The sequence below is a fragment of the Hesperophylax consimilis genome, chromosome 20 (assembly GCF_061612785.1).
Source record: "Hesperophylax consimilis isolate HC1 chromosome 20, BYU_Hcon_1.0, whole genome shotgun sequence".
Lineage (NCBI taxonomy): Eukaryota > Metazoa > Arthropoda > Insecta > Trichoptera > Limnephilidae > Hesperophylax > Hesperophylax consimilis.
Genome location: NC_142855.1, coordinates 15,662,478 through 15,686,448, shown reverse-complemented (window position 1 = coordinate 15,686,448; position 23,971 = coordinate 15,662,478). Strand labels below are relative to the sequence as shown.

Here is a 23,971-nt window from a genome sequence, read left to right as displayed (position 1 = left end):
GATCCCAAGTTAATTTAACTTATTTAGTCCAAATAAGCCCAGGAATCGCTGGTTAAAGTCGCTTGGTGCCGGGCACGTCCACCGTGCCACCTGTGTTTTATATTGTGAAGCATATAAGTGGTTATGCTAATTTGCCACTTATATAATTGAATCTGGTGAAAGTTAGCAGCAACATTAGCTGGTAGACGAAAGTAGGTAAGGTCGCCCGCAGACGAGATGGGCTGATGACTTCCGGAGAACTACCGGCTTGAGCTGGGTGAGAGTGGCCAAGAAACAGCAAAACTATTAACACTTATTAAAAAAAGTCACTCATTACTGAGAAAATACATTTAGAACAGAATTATATAACTATATGAAATGTCTTCAAATTAATTTATATTACATGTTCGACATTGGTAGAAGTTTGACGTTGAATCTAAACAATTCTAATTTACATTAAATGTTCAACATCAGTATAGGTTTGACTTTGAATCTAAACAATTCTAATTTACATTACATGTTCGACATTGGTAGAGGTTTGACGTTGAATCTAAACAATTCTAATTTACATTACATGTTCAACATCAGTATAGGTTTGACTTTGAATCTAAACAATTCTAATTTACATTACATGTTCGACATTGGTAGAAGTTTGACGTTGAATCTAAACAATTCTAATTTACATTACATGTTCGACATTGGTAGAAGTTTGACGTTGAATCTAAACAATTCTAATTTACATTACATGTTCGACATTGGTAGAAGTTTGACGTTGAATCTAAACAATTCTAATTTACATTACATGTTCAACATCGGCATAGGTTTGACTTTGACAATTCTAATTTACATTACATGTTCGACATTGGTAGAGGTTTGACGTTGAATCTAAACAATTCTAATTTACATTACATGTTCAACATCGGCATAGGTTTGACTTTGAATCAAAACAATTCTAAATTAAAATGCTTTATTTACTGTTATAACACCTTCTTGAAAAGATATTAAAAAAAGTTTGTTCACAATCCTGGATTCAAAATTCCACAATCTGAGCTTCATTTCAGAGATTCAGAACTCGAGTTTGAATGTTCCACAATTTATGTTTGAAAGATTCAGAACAACAGTTTGAATAATATAATACACACAATCTATGTTTGAAAGATTCAGAACAACAGTTTGAATAGTATAATACACACAATCTATGTTTGAAAGATTCAGAACAACAGTTTGAATAGTATGATACACACAATCTATGTTTGAAAGATTCAGAACAACAGTTTGAATAGTATAATACACACAATCTATGTTTGAAAGATTCAGAACAACAGTTTGAATAGTATAATACACACAATCTATGTTTTAAAGATTCAGAACAACAGTTTGAATAGTATAATACACACAATCTATGTTTGAAAGATTCAGAACAACAGTTTGAATAGTATAATACACACAATCTATGTTTGAAAGATTCAGAACAACAGTTTGAATAGTATAATACACACAATCTATGTTTGAAAGATTCAGAACAACAGTTTGAATAGTATAATACACACAATCTATGTTTGAAAGATTCAGAACAACTGTTTGAATAGTATAATACACACAATCTATGTTTTAAAGATTCAGAACAACAGTTTGAATAGTATAATACACACAATCTATGTTTGAAAGATTCAGAACAACAGTTTGAATAGTATAATACACACAATCTATGTTTGAAAGATTCAGAACAACAGTTTGAATAGTATAATACACACAATCTATGTTTTAAAGATTCAGAACAACAGTTTGAATAGTATAATACACACAATCTATGTTTGAAAGATTCAGAACAACAGTTTGAATAGTATAATACACACAATCTATGTTTGAAAGATTCAGAACAACAGTTTGAATAGTATAATACACACAATCTATGTTTGAAAGATTCAGAACAACAGTTTGAATTATATAATACACACAATCTATGTTTGAAAGATTCAGAACAACAGTTTGAATAGTATAATACACACAATCTATGTTTGAAAGATTCAGAACAACAGTTTGAATAGTATAATACACACAATCTATGTTTGAAAGATTCAGAACAACAGTTTGAATAGTATAATACACACAATCTATGTTTGAAAGATTCAGAACAACAGTTTGAATAGTATAATACACACAATCTATGTTTGAAAGATTCAGAACAACAGTTTGAATAGTATAATACACACAATCTATGTTTGAAAGATTCAGAACAACAGTTTGAATTATATAATACACACAATCTATGTTTGAAAGATTCAGAACAACAGTTTGAATTATATAATACACACAATCTATGTTTGAAAGATTCAGAACAACAGTTTGAATAGTATAATACACACAATCTATGTTTGAAAGATTCAGAACAACAGTTTGAATTATATAATACAAACAATCTATGTTTGAAAGATTCAGAACAACAGTTTGAATAATATAATACACACAATCTATGTTTGAAAGATTCGGAACAACAGTTTGAATAATATAATACACACAATCTATGTTTGAAAGATTCAGAACAACAGTTTGAATAATATAATACACACAATCTATGTTTGAAAGATTCGGAACAACAGTTTGAATAATATAATACACACAATCTATGTTTGAAAGATTCGGAACAACAGTTTGAATAATATAATACACACAATCTATGTTTGAAAGATTCAGAACAACAGTTTGAATTATATAATACACACAATCTATGTTTGAAAGATTCAGAACAACAGTTTGAATAGTATAATACACACAATCTATGTTTGAAAGATTCAGAACAACAGTTTGAATAGTATAATACACACAATCTATGTTTGAAAGATTCAGAACAACAGTTTGAATAGTATAATACACACAATCTATGTTTGAAAGATTCAGAACAACAGTTTGAATAGTATAATACACACAATCTATGTTTGAAAGATTCAGAACAACAGTTTGAATAGTATAATACACACAATCTATGTTTGAAAGATTCAGAACAACAGTTTGAATTATATAATACACACAATCTATGTTTGAAAGATTCAGAACAACAGTTTGAATTATATAATACACACAATCTATGTTTGAAAGATTCAGAACAACAGTTTGAATAGTATAATACACACAATCTATGTTTGAAAGATTCAGAACAACAGTTTGAATTATATAATACAAACAATCTATGTTTGAAAGATTCAGAACAACAGTTTGAATAATATAATACACACAATCTATGTTTGAAAGATTCGGAACAACAGTTTGAATAATATAATACACACAATCTATGTTTGAAAGATTCAGAACAACAGTTTGAATAATATAATACACACAATCTATGTTTGAAAGATTCGGAACAACAGTTTGAATAATATAATACACACAATCTATGTTTGAAAGATTCGGAACAACAGTTTGAATAATATAATACACACAATCTATGTTTGAAAGATTCAGAACAACAGTTTGAATAATATAATACACACAATCTATGTTTGAAAGATTCGGAACAACAGTTTGAAAAATATATAATACACACAATCTATGTTTGAAAGATTCAAAACAACAGTTTGAATAATATAATACACACAATCTATGTTTGAAAGATTCAGAACAACAGTTTGAATAATATAATACACACAATCTATGTTTGAAAGATTCGGAACAACAGTTTGAATAATATAATACACACAATCTATGTTTGAAAGATTCGGAACAACAGTTTGAATAATATAATACACACAATCTATGTTTGAAAGATTCAAAAAATGTGTTTTTTAAGGAAACTAATTGAATTTCAAAAACTTTTACATCAGGTTTTTTAAAATCGTGGTCTCATAATATACATACATGAAATATCTACAATCAAATGAAACAAAAAAGCGTCTGTCCACAATACAACTTTGAGAAGTTCACAACACAAGTTTGTTTGAGTCACGTAGTGCGCACACGTTACAGCGGTGCGAGCATTCCCCTTACGGGGAGCGCGTCCTACCCGCTCAGGTCGCCGTGGTCAAACAAGTCCTGGTCGTATATGGCCGCGCGCACGGTTCTGCCGCCGAAATAGCGGCCATTGAGCGCTTCCACTGCTGACTCGGCCTCTGAAAACATTGATTAAAAATATTTTTTAAAAACCTCCTTTTCACTGGGACCGGTTATTTCAAACAAATAATAACCGAACATGGATGGAACCTAAACAGAAAATCTTAAGATGTTTTAATAAATAACGATATGTATATTGAAAAAAAAAACAGGCAACATACTTTCGCTAATTTGAGCAATCTGAAAGTATGTTGCCTGTTGTATGCTGATGATGCGGTGCTGATTGCTAATAGTATAGATGATCTACAGTCTCTCGTGTCTAGGATGAACCAAGTATGCATGAAGAATGAGTTAATGATGAATGTAAGTAAGTCTAAAGTAATGGTGTTTGAAAGAGAGAGTACGAAAACAGTGTGCAATATAGTTGTGAATGAGGAATACTTGGAGCAGGTGGATGAGTTTGTGTATTTAGGAAGTATGTTCTAGAGAGATGGGAAGGCTGACAGAGATATTGAAAGAAGAGTAAATGCAGGTAACTCCATTAATGGAGGACTGAACGCAGTTGGCGCTAACAAAAAATTGTCCAAAGAAGCGAAGTTAGCAGTCCACAACGGAGTGCTGGTACCTACCCTGATGTATGGAAGTGAGGCATGGAACTGGCAAAGAAAGGATGAAAGTAGATTGAATGCTGTTGAAATGAGATCCCTGAGGTGTATGTGTGGTAAAACCATGTATGATCGTGTGTGATGTATCTTCATTTTCTCACTGCACATCTTTATTGGCTGCTATCTTTATGAATGCTTGCAATATTCATCTCAAACTAAATGCAATCTAGATAGTGTTTTGAATAAATATATCCTATTTTTATTTTAATGTGACACATCTATCAACTTCCTGGTCTCTGCAAATATCACTTCTTGATATACACAGTGCCCAGAAATTCATAGTACAAACAGAAAACTGGTGAATGTACATCACATTTAGCATTGATTTTACAGTGTAATTTTTTTTTAAATTGAACTTTCGTTTTCGAGTAAATGCAATACGTAAATGTAAATTTGCAGGTTAAATTTGAAAAAGATCAGTCGCAGGGAAGTCGATATCATCAGTTTAATGTCTTTTAAAATGCGTTGAAGCAGACAGTTTTTTGCCGAAAAAAGTTTTAAAAATTTGCACTAGGAATTTCCGGACACTGTGTATGTAAAAATGACAATATTTTGGATGGCTGCTTCTTTGCAAGTTTGTTTTTGTCTCACCTGCCATGGTGTTGAACTCCACGAAGATCTTGACTATAACGGTAGGTATCGGCAGCTCCGTCTGCCTCTCGTTGTAAATGATCACGCGCCCCACCTGCCCGTACTTGCTGCACTCCTCCTGGATCTCCTCCTGCAGGGACTGGTCCACGTCATCCGGGCCCACCTGCGCACAGACACACAGACGCACACATTAGAGTACTTTACATACTACAGTAGAACCCCGTTAATTCGAATAAACGCGTAATTCGAAAAAACCAAAAACCAACCACAGAAATTTTTTTTCACATTTTTCATTTTCAATTCGAAATTCGTAATTCGAAATTTATTTTTGTCCGCGCACGAAAATTTGGTCATGAAATTCGAAAATTTTTGCGAAAATAAATCATAAAATTTCGTAAATCTGAATCTAAAATAATCGTATTTTTACCAATTTATTTTGAATATCCGAGTTTGAAGGGCCGAGAAAATTCGATTTACGCGGAAAATTGGATATTTTTACGAATTTACATCAAATATCTGAATTTAAAGGATCGACCGCTTCCGAAAAAGGCTGCGAAATTTCGATTTAGTCGTAAATATATTGTATTTTAACGAATTTATTTAGAATAGCTGAATTATTGAAAGGGACGGCATCAAAAATTCGAAAAAACATTTTTTGATGAAAAAATATATATTTAAAAATATATGCTCCTGTTGCAGACAGAGACAAGCCGAAACGACAGACGAGAACTGAATAGAACACTGACCATGTTGTTGAGTATGACGACACGGGACTCTTTGGTGCGCATGAGGCGCTGCATGACGAGGTGGCGCGCACTCTGCCCTTTGATGCTCATGTGCTCCTGCTGCTGTAGGGTTTGCGGCTCCCCGCCGGCCAGGAGTTTGCGCTGCAGTTGCTCCTGTTGCTGTTGTCTGGCAACCTCCATCCTTCTGGAACATACAGGAACATACAGGACCATTGGGCTAATTTGTTGACTTTTAAGAACAATTAGCAATTTGTTCGGTTTTTGGAAGAGCACATAAGGTCTCTTGGAAATCATTGTCTCCCTTACCCTCACAGTTAGAAATATGAACTACACAGTGTTAGAAAGAGAAAACACCAAGCTTTATAGTAAAATATAGAAATTATCAACAGGGGCTCTATTCCTGAATCGAGGGCGCTCGTAATCGCCGTCGAAAGTACGTACGTTGGTCGTCGTTGCTATTCCCGAAATTGGTCGAAGGTACATACTTCGACGCTAAACGTCAAAAGTCATTCCACACAACAACTACCTACTGGGTCTAACCAGTAGAAACAGGGCAGCGAGTGGTAGGTTGTTGGCGTTTCTATGGAATTGGCTGTCAAAATCTAGTCTAGCTGTCAATTTTTGTTTTACCGCGCGGATTCCGCAAATGTAAAAGTGGGTGAAAATTTCCCACTTACTAAGTCTTTATCGGAGCTTACTAGCTCAATTAAGAGTTGCTTTTGGCAATTTGTAATATGTCCCGCAGCCATTTCTGTTTTGAATAACGAATAACTGTTGTCTGTTTGACAGTCACACCATAGAAATCCCAAAAACATCAGGAACATAGACAATATTCACAGGGGTGCCAATATAATCATCTCTTCTACCAACTTCGACCGTTCGACGCTCAAGAATACGTAAAATTGAAACATTCGAAAAAGTTAGTCGCGACGACTAGTAGTTTTTCACTCGAAGACGACGCATACGAAAACGATTGATCGTTTAACTCCAGAATCGCAGGCCAGACCATAATTAAAATGCACACCTCAATGAAACCAAAGGTTCTGACCACGATATGACAAAATTTTTGTAAATCTTTTATTAATTATTTTTATACCGCAATGAGTTTATTAACTCCTGGGAGTACAATGCTTTATATAATATACTATATTCTGTATTGTATACTTTTAATAAATAAAAAAAAAAAAAAAAAAAAATATATGAAACAATATGTTTTTAGTTTCCTGCTAGTTCCTGGACACCATGTATTATGTACATTATTTATTATTCTTGTTTCTATGACTTCCTACCGGACGTGGGTTTGGTCTGAAGTAATTGGCGTACCTCATGGCGTCGACGTTCCCGTTGTGCTGCGCAACTGTCGGCGGGGCAGGCTGTTGGACCTGAAGGGGGGCAGGGGGCATCAGCGTAGGGGGGGGCAGCGCGGGGGGTGTTGCCACAGGCAGCAGAGGGGGCGCCGCCAGCATGGGGCTCTGAAATTATCAACAAAATACAACTATATCTTTAAAGGCATACATAAATACATAAATGTAATATGATGGAACTCCATCTGTAATCTGTAAATTTGTTTGTGTGGTCTGTTTTTGTTTCCGAAAATCTGCTGCATTCACTTTATTATTCAAGCAGGTCTCCGTGCGGAGGTCGAACTGTCCCAGGTTCAAAACTCGGCGTGCGTTAGTAAATTTTATTTGATGTATTTGTGTTATTTCACATTAAAAAAAAGTTATAGTTACCGGTAATGCAATTCCGGGAGGTGGTATGACGGGGGCCATAGAGGGCAGTGCTCCCAGGGGACCTGAAATATAAAATTTGTTTTGTTAAAACATACTGGATAAAACGAGAGATGGGAAGGCTGGCAGTGAGGCATGGAACTGGCAGAGGATGGATGGCGGTGAGGCATGGAACTGGCAGAGGAAGGCTGGCGGTGAGGCATGGAACTGGCAGTGAGGCATGGAACTGGCAAAGGAAGGCTGGCGGTGAGGCATGGAACTGGCAGAGGAAGGCTGGCGGTGAGGCATAGAAGTGGCAGAGGAAGGATGGCGGTGAGGCATGGAACTGGCACAGGAAGGCTGGCAGTGAGGAGTGGAACTGGCAGACGCCTAGATGTTTTAGGCATGTTTAGCAATTGACCCAAGAAAGGAGAGAGTGTAGCGCCGTCTTGTTGAAAGTAAACATTGTCCAGATCAATACCATCCAATTCCGGCCATAAAAAATCATTAATCATCTCTCGATAGCGCAATCCATTCACCGTAACTGTTGCTCCAGCCTCATTTTCGAAAAAGTAAGGTCCCATGACTCCGCCGGACCATAAACCACACCAAACAGTCACACGTTGAGGATAGAGGGGCTTTTCAACAATAACTCTTTGGTTTTCCGAGCCCCAGATGCGACAATTTTGCTTGTTGACGAAGCCACCGAGGTGGAAATGGGCCTCATCACTCAAGATGATTTGCATTTGATTCACTCAAGGGAATTTTAATCATTTCAATGCGTTGTTGAAGCGTGTATCGTTCCATTTTTATTAATGGCGTAGTTTCTACTTGTCAAACGTAAAAAATGACAGCTTCAAAAGTAACATCTACCGAAATAGCGGGCTATTCAAAATAACACCTCTCATTGGAAAACTCTGTATATATACATATATATATCACCATTTGCTGAAGTGGTTAACCCTTTCATCCCCAGTGTTAATTCAAATAAACATGAACTTTGTGAATTTTTTTACCGTAAAGGTAGCGATTTAGAAAAGCCATGTTTTTGTTTTCTTATAGCTTGTAGTCTTTTCTGTCGCGTCTATTTTTTCCGCTCGGTTGAAATCCTTATTCCCGCCACAACAACGATAAATATTTTGACATCTGCCGATTGTGAGTTTCATTGAATTTCTGCCGACATTGATTACTTAATTTAAGGCGAGATATCAATATTTTCTACTCAAATTACAAATATTTTAACGCATAAAGATGTGTTGTATAATAATAACATCAGTTCAATTCACTTTTCACAGTCATTTGCCAGAATATTGTAAATGAATTTCAATGTTCATTCAAATTAACACTGGTAGCGACGGACATGTTTTCGACTAGTATGGAAAAATTTTAAAGATTTATTATCCTAGATTATTTCATTATTTCCGAATGAATTTTAGTTAAAATGTTATTTGTTTTTATACCTTAGAGATTATCACTACATAGTAAATGTGCATTTTTGAAATGAAACACTTATTTGTATTCCTTTTGTGTTATGTTTATTTTACCTTACTATTTAAAAAAATACCCTCTGACGTCCAATGCTAATCCAAATTAACATAGAATAATAAAAATAAAAAAATAATAATTAAATACCAAAAATTTTTCGAGTTATTATCAAGCATTACCATAGACATATGAATATTAGTAGACCTGCCCTAAGTGATTAAAAGCGTATTATTCCCCACTCCCCATACCGGTTCCATTGGAGCCGGCTGGGCTCGCGTATGGCTTCCCGTGAATCTTGAGAATGTGACGTCATCATTCTTGTTCGAACTAGCGTCGAGCTATGGTCGAGGCATTTTACGAAATAACACGGCAAAATGGTTGCTTGTGCTATGAAAACTTGTAAAAATAGATGTGAAAAAGAGAATAAACCCAATTGTCGTATTACATTCCATAAGTAAGCATTATTTTACTTTATTTTAAGCTTATTCACACCGTATTATATGGATCAGTTTTAGAAACATATAGTATCACATCACAATGTAGCGATTCTCAAGTGTGCTCATCATTGTTTACTGGGGTAAGTAAATTATGAAACATTTGTAAAAGTGTCTTAACTAAATACTCTGAAACTAACTACGACTCTGAAAATATAAGAAATTTACTTTGCCGAATTTGGTCTTCGCAAATTAGTTCATAACGTGGCGAGTAATTTGCGCTCCCATGTAAAAATGTCTATTCATTCAAAAGCAGATTTTACTTTTAAGAACTAAATGGTGATATTATAATGCGAGATGCCTATTTACTGTCAGATTGATTTATTGACGAATCACAGTCAGCTTTACCCCCTTCGTTCTTCAACAGTTGATTTTACCCCTCTCCTTTAATTTCTAGTCTATATATTCTTATGTCAGTGAGCATTACGTATTTTATATATGTGGAAAAAATAATGCGGGTGTGAAAGGTAAGGCACCTAAGGCCCGGTTGTACAACACCCTCTGCTCTCGGCATGTCAGCGTTTGATCAAATTTTTTTTTTTTTCTTTCTAGATGGGTAAAAGAATAATGTTTTCACTTGACTAGAATGTTGAATTCTTACCCGGTATAATGGTGGTCGGTGCTGGTGGTATCCCCCCGCCGAGGGACATGGGAGTGACTAGGGCTGGAAGGGCGGGCATGGGCAGCCCCATGATAGGGTGACCCGCCCCCAAAGTGGTTAGACCTACATCAAACATAATCAATTGATTAATTAAAAAAATATTGTGTTAATACCATAGACATATGAATATTAGTAGACCTGCCCTAAGTGATTAAAAGCGTATTATCCCCACTCTGCATACCGGTTCCATTGGAGCCGGCTGTGCTCGCATATGGCCTCAAGTGAATTTAGAAAACGTGACGTCATCATTCTTGTGCGAACTATGGTCGAGGCATCATCGGTTCATTTTACGAAATAACACGGCAAAATGGTATCTTGTGGTATGAATACTTGTAAAAATAGATGTGAAAAAGAGAATAAACCCAATTGTCGTATTACATTCCATATATAAGCATTATTTTATTTTATTTTAAGCATATTCACATCGTATAATATGGATCAGTTGTAGAAACATATACTATCACGCGATGGACGCGAAACACAAAGCTGGTTGGTTGCTGGGAAGTAAATTATGAACATTTATAAAAGTGTCTTAACTAAATACGTAAACGAAATATTCGACTCTGAAAATAGAAGAAATTTATTTTGCCGAATTTGGACTCCGCAAATTAGTTCATAACGTGGCGAGTAATTTGCGCCCCCATGTAAAAATGTCTATTCATTCAAAAGCAGATTTTACTTTTAAGAACTAAATGGTGATATTATAATGCGAGATGCCTATATACTGTCAGATTGATTTATTGACGAATCACAGTCAGCTTTACCCCCTTCGTTCTTCAACAGTTGATTTTACCCCTCATCTTTAATTTCTAGTATATATATTCATATGTCTGTGGTTAATACTAACTAATCGATTCACTTGATCATGCCATGCCTTCTTGAATCATAATTCACCGCATTGACGTTATTGACTTTTCTATTGAACCGTCTCTCCATTACTGTGCTGCTTTAGAACAGTTGGGAGTGCTGTATGTTCTACTAATATTCAAATGTAAGGTGCTCAGAAAAAATTGTGACATTGATTCTGTTGGATTTTGAAAAGAGAATACAGTAAAACTCTCTTTCAAAGAATTGGACAAAAAAATTTTTTGTCCAAATTTTTTTTAATTTCATAGATAAAATTAATTTAATTTAAAATAGAACTACATTAAAACTTTCATAATTTTTCATCAATCATAACAAACAAACACAATAGATTATGAAAATAAGTTTTTGCAAATATTGACACCTCAGACCACGGTAAGGCGAAGTTAGAACCATATACAACCAAAGTGACGAACTACACTGCGACACGTAACAACGATCAACTGTCAGACACAAACAAAAGATAAGTGTTGTTAGAACCTTGTAAAATTAATGGAAGCTTCAAAAGCTAAACTTAGAAGTTCGTCATGCAAATAACTACAGAAATACAACTCAAATAATTTTGGCAATAGAAATTCTCTTGCATTCAACGGTAATTTAAAAAAAAAATGTCATTTAGAAATAAAGGTGACGATTTTGGATAACTTACCGAGAGCAGCAGCACTGGTGACCACGGGCTCCATGGCCTGTATTTTAGCCGTAGCGGTCGCGGCTGCTACGGCCGCAGCTAAAAATTCAATAATAATAAAAACATTTATTTTTATATATTTTTTTTTTCTAATATTATAATTATTATTATTATGTAATGATTTGGTAGCATTCTGCTGATGCGCTCATATCTGATTTGACAACAAGTTTGCCAGTAATTGAGTTGTTTTAAGTTTGAACTAAGTCCTTTCTTCTCTCCAAATGTGAATCCAATAGAGCTTTGAATTGATTTATATTTGTTGCATCGATGACATGTTGTGGGAGTTTGTTCCAAGCATCCACTACTCTATTTGCAAGGAAGTGTTTTCTAGGATTAGATGCAAAAGGCGTTTTGGTAATAGTGTCCACGGAGATTTATATTTTTATTAGTAGTGAAGATTTGTTGGATGCTAGGGCAACTGTAATGTCCAGATAAAAGTGTCGATCAAGTCACCCCTTTCTCTTCTTTCTTGTAAGGTTGGTAATCTTAGTTCCTTGAGTCTATCTTCGTATCGTAGATCTTTCAGAGCTCTTGGTATTTTGTCTCTGTACTCTCTAACACAGTGATACTCAACCTTTTTCTTCTGCGGGCCACATTCATATGTTTGTAAAGTTACGCGGGCCGCTACTGGTCAGTGTTGCCAAAACGGTGTGAGCTTGATCCCCCCTTTTATTATTCGATATCCATGGGGGGGGGGGGGGGGGGGGGGGGTTGTTAGAGAATTTCTGTAAAATATTAATTCCCCACGATAAAAGTTCAAAATGAGTGCTCTTTGAAATCCATGGGGGGGGGGGGTTGTTAAAAATTCCGCACAGCCAAAAACATCATGTGTAATTCCCCACAGCAATTTTTCGAAATCCATGGGGGGGGGGGGTAGCTACGGAATTCCATTTGCGAAAATTTCCAGCCGCAAAAAATTTTCCTGGGTAGTAACACTGATAACCATTTAGCTTTGGAACTGTCAAAAATTTATATATTGCCCCGAGCAAAATTATTTGCGCGCATATTTGTCTGTCAAATCTTTGTTTTTTAGAGATCTAGCGTGTACAGTAATAGTATATAGATAGTATATTATACTTATACTATCCTCTTCGGGTTTCTGTACATCAAAGTCGCAATTAATCTCAAATTAAAGTGATATAGAATGCCAGATTTTGTAAATGTTCCTGATATTAAATGTATTGAGGGCCGCACAAAATAGCTCGGCGGGCCGCATGCGGCCCGCGGGCCGCAGGTTGAGTATGACTGCTCTAACAGATTTATATCCTTTGCGAAGTAAGGACTCCATATTTGGAAAGCATATTCCAGGAGAGGTCGCACATATGTTTTATATATATTTTAACATCATGTCCGGTGTTAGGTCAAGGAAGGTTTTCCTGATTAGATATGTTAGTGAATTTGCTTATTTTATTTATCAATAGATTATTATACATCACTCATTCTTACATCATATTTGGCTACACAACATGCACTAGAGGTCACTGCTTGACCGCGCTTTCCTGGACTGAAGTGCAGCTAATTTTCTAATCTCTAAAACTTTAAATAGAATAAAACCAAGTCGATATCCGCGTCTGTCTGTTTGTGCGCTTAGTTCTTCTAAACTACGCAACAGATTTTGATAGGGTTTTTATCGGAAAGTTTTATGTATATTGTATTTGTAGAAAGTAGAGAAAAGTCGATGTTTTGTAATCAAGTCGTAGAAAAAATATTTTTGCTAACGCTGGCTAAACCTTATGAGATATATCAAAATAATGTAGGTACTACGGAATTGTATACTCAAAAAAATCCATGGAAAACCCACATCTGGGCATACATAAATATATTTTATTTTATTTATTTATTTAACGCCCAGAGGGCTTTTACATGGTTGGTAGTATAATTTTAATTTGACAGATACTTTGAAACATAAAATAAAAGAATAAAATTACATTTGATAAAAGCTATGCAACAAGTCATACAAACACAAGAAACAAAAACAGAAAATTACAGCTATTTGTAGGTTTACATGATGTGTTTAGGAGTATTGTTGAAATAAATGTTTTAAATGATCCACAAAACTTGCCAAGTTGGTATTGAATATGTCAACATCACCCAAGTAATGATTTCCCATGGTGTGAAGTCGTTGTATCGGAGAGTGGGCAATGTAGTATATTCATGATAAATAATAAAAAATAAGTACACGGTTAATTATTAAGCACCCACCAACAAAGAATAACCATCGCTTTAGATAAAGGTGACTCATCAATGTGTCAACGGTGAATCGTCACGATGGTTAACAGAGGAAAATGAATTTTCTTCAAACTGAAGACAAACTGATTTCATTGACCTGTCGGGAGTAACCTAGGGCAGCGGTTCCTATAAGGTGATCCACGGAACCCTAGGGTTCGGCAGCACGCATCAATATGCAGCAATACGCAATAGCTAGATTATTAATAAAACCATGAAAAAATTCCATTCTTATTCTTTCAAAATAATTAGGATGGGTTGTTTCGGAGAATTTGAACAATTCATCAAATTTCAACGTTCATTTCCGGGTACAGTGAAAGTCCTATTCAAGTTCTGTTATTATATCATCACAGGCTAGTTGCATGACAAAACTGAAATAATAACAGAACTTTAAAAAATCTTTCACAGAACTAGAAAAAAACTTTGAAATTTGCAGAATTGTTCAAATTCTCCGAAACAACCCGTCCTTAGTCTTTTTTTTTCAAGTCAAACACGAAACCCTAGAAAACAATTAGTTTAATAATAATGTTGGATTGTTTATAATTGCTAATTAACTTCATTTATAGGAGTTGAGGTTCCGCCAAAAGAAGATGTGAACCGTTGACCTGTAGGTGTACACCAGAGCAGTGTTCCGCAAAGCGTGTGCAGCGGCACACTGGTGTACTGTGGTCATCAATTGGTGTGCCACGGAAAAAATTCAAGGTATTGTGAAGATAATAAGAAAGCAAATGGAAGCAGATCATCAGTCATTTCTGTTTAATACAGAAGTATAATGGTTTTTCGGATTTACGAGCTAAAAAATGAATCCCAGACGTTTTTAGAGGCCCAGGGTTCAGATTTTGCTTCTGTGTTTAAAAAAGAAGAATGGGTAGTAAAACTTGCATATCTGGCGGACATATTTGCTCACTTAAATGAGCTTAACAGAAAAATCCAAGGCAGGAATTCTAATATTTTAACGTCTTCGGACAAAATTGAAAGCTTTCGCGCTAAGTTGGTATTATCGATCAGTCACGCTGTCAATGGTAGTAATGAATTGTTTCCAAATTTCATGGCTGCCGATTCAGAAACAAAGTGCAGGCTTTGATAGTGAAACACTTGGAGCTATTAGCAGAAAAAGTGAACTGTTATTTTCCTAAGTGTGACCTAAAACCTATGGACTGCGTACGAAATCCACTCTCAGATAACATTTCCCTTGGACACTTACCGATAGACGAGCAGGAAGAATTCATAGAGTTAAAAACTGAACGGACATTAAAACTAAAGTTTTCCAAAGTAGAGCTAGCACATTTTTGGCTGCATATAAAAAATGAGTATCCACTGCTTTCAAAGCATGCTGTTAAAATTTATATCAAATTGGGATTTTCAACTCTCACTACTATTAAATCGAAAAAAAGAGAACGCCTGAGGACGATCAATGAAGAGATGAGAGCAGCCTTATCAACAATTGCTCCAAATTTTGATCTCCTGTGCTCAGTTAAACAGGCCCACATTTCTCACTAAATATCTTTTCATATTAGGTATATTGATTTTAGTAATAAATAAATATTAAATAAACATTGCTTTTTTCTTTGGTGTACCTCTAAAATCTCTTGATTTGATAGGTGTACCTTGAACACAAAAAGTTTGCGGAACACTGCTCTAGAGCACACCGTCGGTTAAAATCTAGGTCTAAATGATTCATCATAAACTAGTGAAAAACATAAAAAATATATATGAGTGGCAGCGGAGTATTGAGTTACCTAGAGCCACGGCATTGCTGGCCACAGCGTCCATGGCTTGGATCTTTGCGGTGGCAGCTGCAGCAGCGACTGCGGCCGCCGTGGGCATCATGGAGTTGGTGGCGGGGCCCATCAGTGCGTTTGGCGGCGTTATCGCACGACCCACTCTGCAATGAAGAAGTAAAAAGTGTATTAATTGTTTAAGCAAAGAGAAAAGTGATAAGTGAACAGTACGATAAATGACTAGTGAAGCCTACCTCAGGTATTGTCCTCCCAGATCAAACAGGTTCATGCTGGCGATAGCCTCCAGCGCCGACTGCAGGGTCTCATACTCAATGAAGCCGTAGCCCTTGTGTTTGTGCGCGGATGCTCCGTACGCCAGCTTGCAGTACGTGATGGGCCCAAACGCCTCAAAAACGCTGTGGAAACAAACAAAACATACTAATTAGCAGTTACAAACACGGGAGCGGCAATATTGTCAGTTGCAACAACCCCACCACATACAGCAACACGACAAAAACACGAAGCGCAACAGTCCAATAACACGCACCAAGAACAGATTAGAACTATGCTAGAAAATAGATTTTGCAAACTTCAGGCTGCCAGTCGAACCGAAGAAAAGGATTAGAGCAAGATGGAAAGATGCCTCTTTTAGGACTCCTTTATATGTGTACAGTAGAACCTCGTTAATTTGAAATCGGGTCATTAAAAATCAAATTTCCAATTAACGAATTCCCACGTAATACGAAATTTTATAAGAAAATGTTTAAAAAAAGGGGCTGAAAATCGAGTTCATCGGCCGCCCCTTCAGATTCGGGTAGTATCGTTGGAGTACATTCGTAATAATACGAATTATTCCTGCGTAAATCGAATTTTCGCAGCCAATTACCTGCGGTTGTTCCTTCAAGTTCAGTTATTCAAAGTAAATTTGTAAAAATAATACACATTTTCGCATAAATCAAATTTTTCCTTTAAATTCGGATAAGTGATTCAAGAAGTGCAAAGTTATTTTTCCATGGGGCATATTATAGCGCAGTGGCCTCAGATCTTATCAGCTATACAGTGTCCACCACTGCTGGGCGCGGCGGAGATCTGCCGCGAGGCGTCTCACGCAGCGCCACATCTCGGAGACGTAAAAATTGTCATCATCGGCCTCTGCATACAAAACTATTTGAAAGGGGTAATGGGTCAACGCGTAAATTCGAGGTGGTTTTTGTTTTTATGGCAATTTCAGTGTTCAGTCAGTGGTCAGTCTCACTTAACAAATTGGAGTGCCAAACTATTTGTGGTGCCATCTGATTCTATTTTCGTCATAACTTACTTGTTTTTTTGCAAAATAAAATTTTTGTAAATTGTAGAATCTTACCAGATAATGGGTTTACATATTTATAAAAATAGTATATAATCTACCGTATGTAGTTTCCTCAGAATATTAATATATTTAGAGAGATGATTTTTTAAATGCATCCTTAAGGATACCCTTGCGTTTAAGAGGTTAAGCGGTCAGTTTCACATAAACAGTCAGTCTCACTTCAACCATTTCAATGAATTGGTAAGAATCATATAACCAGTCTTCTCAACTAAGTGATAAGTTTCTCTTAACCCGTTGTATCCCGGAACCGCATATGTGAGTGCGGCACAAAATCTACGATTTAAAAAAAAAAAAAAAAATATTTATGTGCGATTTTGACCCATATGTATAAAGAATTTGTATGAAGAACAAGGTCACAATCGCTTGGGCTATTCTCGTTCTTTACGCAGCAAATACCGGAATGACTTCTAGCTTTTCAGATTATTTACAAAGAATTTTTCTGTGGAATGCCAACGAAATATTTGCCGCGTTTTACAACCATCAAAGTGTCAAAACGTCTTCTTTCATTATTTTTGATATAAATTGATTGTGGAAATAATAGATTTAAGGTATCATCAGAAAGATAGTTTTATCTTCATTATTTTGATGTAATTTTTACAATATTTCACCCAAGAAAAGTGATGAAAATTAACTTTGTAAGATTATGATAGAAATGTCAAAATTTTTACGTCATAGTGAATAATTATATTTTTAGCATTATTTATTTACAGGTTTCTTGTACAAAATAATATTATTAGTAACAACAGTTGTATAAACTACCGAAATCTGGAAGAATTGTTATCATATACTTATTTAATGCGACACAAAAAAAATTTAAGTGGACACTTGACGTTTGATTTTGGAATTTGAGCTTTTGAACTTTTTCGTGTGAATTTCCTGGTACACCACAGGTTAAGTGGTCAAACGTCTCACTTAAGTGGTCAAACGTCTCACATATGTGGTCAAAAGTCTTACTTAAGTAGTCAAACGTCTCACATAAGTGTTAAAACATCTGAATTAAACCTCATGTAAATGATAAAATTTCTCACATACTACTTAAAATAAGACATAATAATCAGACGTCTCACATACGTAACTAAATGTCTAAGGACGGGTTGTTTTGGAGAATTTGAACAATTCATCAAATTTCAGCGTTCATTTCCGGGTTCTGTGAAAGTCCTATTCAAGTTCTGTTATTATATCATTATAGGCTAGTTGCTTGACAAAACTGAAATTAAAACAGAACTTTACAAAATCTTTCACAGAACTTGAAAATAAACGTTGAAATTTGATGAATTGTTCAAATTCTCCGAAACAACCCGTCCTAAGTGATCAAACGTCTTACTTGAGTGGTCAAGTGCGAGCGGATAAGAACGAACATGAGTGACACTCTCGGCGAGGTCAACATAAATACTCGCTAACATTTTTTTCTTTCTTTTAACATTAGCGCCATTAGAGGCCCTGAGGGATTTCTTTTCCCCAGGACCTCTTGCATTTTTGGGGATGCTGTGTGGTGGGTCTTTTAGGGAAAGTTCTGGGAAGGAAAAAGGTTGGAGGGGTGGGTAGGAATTTGGGGTCAATGTGTCCAGGAGTGAGAGAATCCACTGGAGAAGTCGAAAGGTATCCCTCAACCAGCCTCTCCCGATCCCGCCTGCCACGCAGCAGGTCGAAAGCATCCGCCACCAAGACCTAGACAAACCTCACCCCCATGAACCCAGGCACCCCTGACAACTCTCCGGTCGTAGCAAACCACTCGGGGTAACCCATGGCAAGGGTGTTGGTTATCAAATAAACGATTCCCAAAATGAAACCTGCTGTATTTGCTCCTATCTGTCATACGATATGGGTACGGTACTGTTGACTGTTAAAACTGACTGTTGTTTTTTCTTATGTATATATTTTTCCCCTATTTATAAGTTAAAATATTTGTAAATGTTTTTTTTTTTATTTCTATATATAATTTACAGTTTCACATAATTATTTATATTTGTATATGGTATATTTCAAACTTATAACTATAATATGTTGTGTGTAAGGTAGGTTTGAGAAGGTGATACTGTATGTGAGTAATATTGTATGTTTCGTGAACACCTCATTAGGAGAACCTGTGCTGAGGTGTTTACGTGGTTATGTATAGGTGTGACAAGTATTTATGTGTTGTAGAAGAAAGTTTTTATTTTTTATAAGTTGTAATTTTTTTGGTTTTTGTAAATTGAATATTCATAAAATTTTAATGGTTTTTGTATATTGAATATTCATAATAAATATGTAAAAAAAAAAAATATTAATATATATTGACATATATGTAAGTGCATATATTTGTATTGTAAGTGTGAGTATAGTTGGTAAAATCTCGAAAAACGTGTTTATTTATTATACACTTTTTATGGTTTAGTTATGTTTGGTTTGGAGTTATTATGTTTAGAAAAAATAAAATATCTTGGTTTTTGATCCAGGCTGTGATATGTTTAGTTAGTTAGTAGTTGCTTCAGAATAATGGGCATACAATTAAACAGTTTAGTAGCGTAGTATTGAAAGTGTCTTTGTCCGTGTGTGGTGTGTGTTATCGGTATGTTTAGTGTTTTATTTGTTAAGGATCTGGTTTTTAACGAGGTTTTTGGTTGAATTGGAATATGGAGTTTGTGTTGGAGGAGGTGTAGTAATGCAGATTTGGCATGAAGTTGTCTTATTGACAAGACTTCTAATGTTTTGTAAATTTCGCTTGATTCTGTGTCGAATGGTACTTTTAGGATTATTTTATTTTAATTAACTGCTGTTTAAGTCAATTCGTGAGAAATAGTTTGGATGCAGGTGAATTCTCTAGTTGACGTTTTGTATATTCTTGTCAATTGATATCTGTATCTGTTTTTTCTCCTAAATAAATAAAAAATAAAAAAAAGCTGACCTTTTGATGTCATCTTCAGTGAGATCGGCGTGAATGCTGGCAATGTAGATCCTGTTGTAGCTCTTGGCCTCCTCTTGGATCTCATCGATGACGGCCTGCGCCTGGGGCATGTTGGAAGGTCTGCCAACCACCTTTATGTTCCTGGAATCACCACAATACATTTTCAGTGAAACCTTTATCTATTGTTTTTGAAGGATCCTAATGAAATCAACTATAAAAGCGGGAATATACAAAAAAAAGCTATGTTCATAATTAACCCCTTATGCTTATTTGTTCAATTTTGTGAACAAACAAAAATTCTGCCGCGGTAAGTAAAAACACAGTGACTTCCTTGAAAGTTTCAAAGGCTTTCCTCGAAAGTGACTTCCTTGACGGCCACCGTGGTCGAGGGATAAAGCACGGCATGCGCAAGTAAATTTCATTTGATTAATTTTTGTATTTAACAATTTACTAATTTAAAATAATATTCCCCAGTTCCAGAGTGGAAGATACTCTCAGTATCGCCCCGGCGTAAGATGACCATTCAGAATTGAAACTTTGCTTGAAATGGCTTTAGCCGTGTTTGGCGACCAGATCAGAGTAGCCAGGTACTTCTCCAGCTTCTTCTTCTCCTTTTACTCCCCACCATCATCAACATAGCAACGTACTCCAATTGGGAATGCCATAGTCTCACTGGCTCCAGACGGTTGGGAGCAGTTCACTGTACAAAATACTTTCAGTACCGCTCTGGTAGCTAGGCACTTCACAACCTTCCTCTATCCCATCTCCACTATCTTAAGCCACATAACATACACCAAATAAGGGATGCCAAGGTTGCACTAGTAACAAGCAATTGGTAACTGAACTCTTGTGTTCTGCTGGCTTCGGCTTGATTGCTCGCAGGAGAAACAGAATGCGCTTGCTCATCGTATTGTTCCTGCTGAATATGCGGAAATACAAAATTTTTTGACGTTAGAAATAATCATTTATTTCCAGTGTGCCCACAAATATTTATACTAGAATCCATTAATAAAATCCTCAAAAAATAGCCAAAATGAATAATTCATATTTCACGCCGCTATCGCATCAATATTTAATATAATATTTATTAACAATAGTTAAACTTTAAGAAATATTTCTTGTTTTTTTATTACATGAACGAGATAAAAGTGAAGGTACAGTTTTCTTACAAATTCCCCAAACAAAACGAATGTGTTTTCAAAATACCGAATTCTCTCATTTTTTCTATGATTTGAGTAAAAATTTTAGGCGATGCCATACGTAGTAATGCAAAATCATGTGTTTTTGGTTTGAAAATTTGGTCGCCTAGAAATGTTTCAGATGCTTTAATTAAATACTGCGAGTAGAATACATCTTGACCTTTGAAATAATCGAGTATTTTTTAGATAAGTCTTTTTATAAGCCCAGAAAAAAATAATGTGTAAGGCCTATGAAAACTGTTTCAAAGTTCAAAATCTCCTACTTACGAACCCATTTTCGGTTTTGATTGTATTGTATAATGTGGCAAATTGAGTTCATTAGCTCAGTGGTAAAGAGCGGTGCCCCCGCAAGACAAGAGTCCTGGGTTCGAGTCCTAGATGTGACCGTATCCTTTTCTGATTTTTCTGTTTCAGATTTTCGTTTAGAAATCGCTAATATTGTCTTCAATAATTAAATATTACAATTTGAGGTTTTACTCAATAAAGTTATTCCGAAAAATAAATAAATTTAAATAATAATGAAAGGGCAGATTGATTGACTGACCTGCCGCCAATCATGACTCCGTTCATTTGCTCCAACGACAGCTGTGCAGCCTCCGGTATCTCATACTCCACGAAGGCGAATCCCTTGTGCTTCTGCGTGACGGGGTCCCATGACATGTTGATTGACTTGATCGGCCCAAACGGCAGGAAGGACTGGCGGATTGTGTCTTCCTTCAGCTCGAAGGAGATGCTTCCCACGTAGACCCTAAACAAAAACACAAACCATAATAATAACGACTCGAGCGAATCGGTTTTAATTCGGCCGCGCTCGTTCCCATCATACCTTTAACCTTTCCTTATCTGTGGAGTGTATTTACTACACATTGCTTCTAATAACTTTAATAACTCTATAAATATAATAAATTCTGGGTTCAGATTTTAGGTATTCCTTCGTTACACATTTATGCACTAAATTAAAAAATAATATTTTACATAGTTTTCAAATTCAATTAAAAATTAGAGAATTTTGTTAAAAATCATTAACAAATACACCAATACAATCAACCGTGTGATAATTTTACGCGAAGAGTGTGCGAGGAAATGACACGCTATTGATGTCCCGCTTTAGTTCGCTATGCGGGAACATGATAAATCCACACGTCCGCAGTTGTATTTTGATTTAGACCATCGATACCTACTACCGTGTGTGTGCTAGCCGCCGGCCAGTCGGTCGCGGAACGTCGTTAGATGTGGACCCCTCGCACGTTTATTTAGCATCTGCCAATGGTTTTTTCATGTTTTCAGCAATTAAATTACAATTATTATCACTTTTGATATAAAATATAATAAACATAAGCAATTAGCTACGAATATTAATATTTTTCCGATATTAAATCGCTTATTTTGAGATGTGTATTGACTACACAGCACCGGAACGCGTGGATTTTTTTAGCACAGTAAGGGAAAGGTTAAATATGACCACAATTCAAGCGGCCGAAAATAGGATTCAAGAAAATGGATTTTGCTTTAAACCACTGTATCTTTGAAAATAATACAAATATTTGAATGAATGTTTTTTAGAGTACTCACCACACCCCAACTATTCAAGTACTATCTGAAATGAAAACCTAATCTGTAATACAACTCCACAAACTGAAGTTGAAGTTAGTTTTGAGCCATTTAGTGATATTTGATGTGTAAAATGTGTATGTATTTAATTACATTACACAAAATTTGGTTTTCACTTTCGCATTATTACAAAAAGAAGAACAATTTCTGCATTTCCATAAGTTTGAGGATGTTATTACCCATTCTACAGGTTTAGTATACTTTCCTTTTGATTAAATATTCTTCCACATAAGACACAAGAGACAAGAGACGACCAGAGACGACAAGAAACAAGAGACAAGATACAAGAGACAAGAGACAAGAGACGACAAGAGATGACAAGAGACAAGAAGATAACTAAATGGGGGATCTATATCACATTGTTTATGTGTACATATTTGTAGTTGTGACCTGCACAAAAAGTTTGGAATACAATATTCATATGGAATTATCGGACAGCAAAGCTTTTAAAAGCATTCAAGCAGTCGTAAAAGGTAGAATTAGAAATTCCCATAGGAAGTGCGTTAAGATGAATCATATGAACTGTTTGCCCTGATTTAAAACCAATGAATCCACCTTTATTTCATGATAAGTTTCATATTTAAAAATATTCATAATCGTTAAATTTATAAACGCATAAATTCTGTATGTGACTTACCAGAATTGCCGTACGTTTTGAGGCAATATTGAATATTACTATTTCTGATTGTTGTCTATGGTCTGATGGAAATGTCTATATTCACAAAAATTAAAAAAAAATGCAATTTTTAAAATGTAAACAGATGTTCCGCTCTTAGAAAATATTTATCTATCTAATCTATCTGCACATTACATGGTACAAAACATTATCTAGAACATTCCCTAACAAGAACATCAGTGGCATCTTTTGGTATTCTATAGAAGCTCAATCAAGCTAGTGACTAAACGTATTAGCTGATTGCGGAAAGTTAAAAATAAATTCATTCAAAATTTGGGTAGCTATCGCGCAAGGCCATCAGCAGTACTACACAAATTTGGGTAGCTATCGCTCAAGACCATCAACGGTGCTATCCAAAT

General features: G+C 35.6%; 1 protein-coding gene across 2 annotated transcripts in view; it reads right to left on the bottom strand.

Annotated features, from left to right (window-relative positions):
• Positions 1–3,693: 3,693 nt before the first annotated feature.
• Positions 3,694–23,971, bottom strand: part of hfp (Poly(U)-binding-splicing factor hfp) — a 39,806-nt gene continuing 19,528 nt past the window's right edge. For both annotated transcript variants that reach the window (XM_089643637.1, XM_089643636.1), the window contains 11 exons: positions 21,870–22,073; positions 20,127–20,267; positions 16,128–16,289; positions 15,892–16,037; positions 11,888–11,965; positions 10,315–10,437; positions 7,759–7,820; positions 7,349–7,497; positions 6,026–6,209; positions 5,280–5,442; positions 3,694–4,082 (listed from right to left, as the gene is read on the bottom strand). In XM_089643637.1, the coding sequence (XP_089499763.1) occupies positions 3,973–4,082; positions 5,280–5,442; positions 6,026–6,209; positions 7,349–7,497; positions 7,759–7,820; positions 10,315–10,437; positions 11,888–11,965; positions 15,892–16,037; positions 16,128–16,289; positions 20,127–20,267; positions 21,870–22,073 (1,522 nt within the window). In that variant the 3' untranslated portion in view covers positions 3,694–3,972. The remainder of the gene's footprint in view (positions 4,083–5,279; positions 5,443–6,025; positions 6,210–7,348; positions 7,498–7,758; positions 7,821–10,314; positions 10,438–11,887; positions 11,966–15,891; positions 16,038–16,127; positions 16,290–20,126; positions 20,268–21,869; positions 22,074–23,971) is intronic.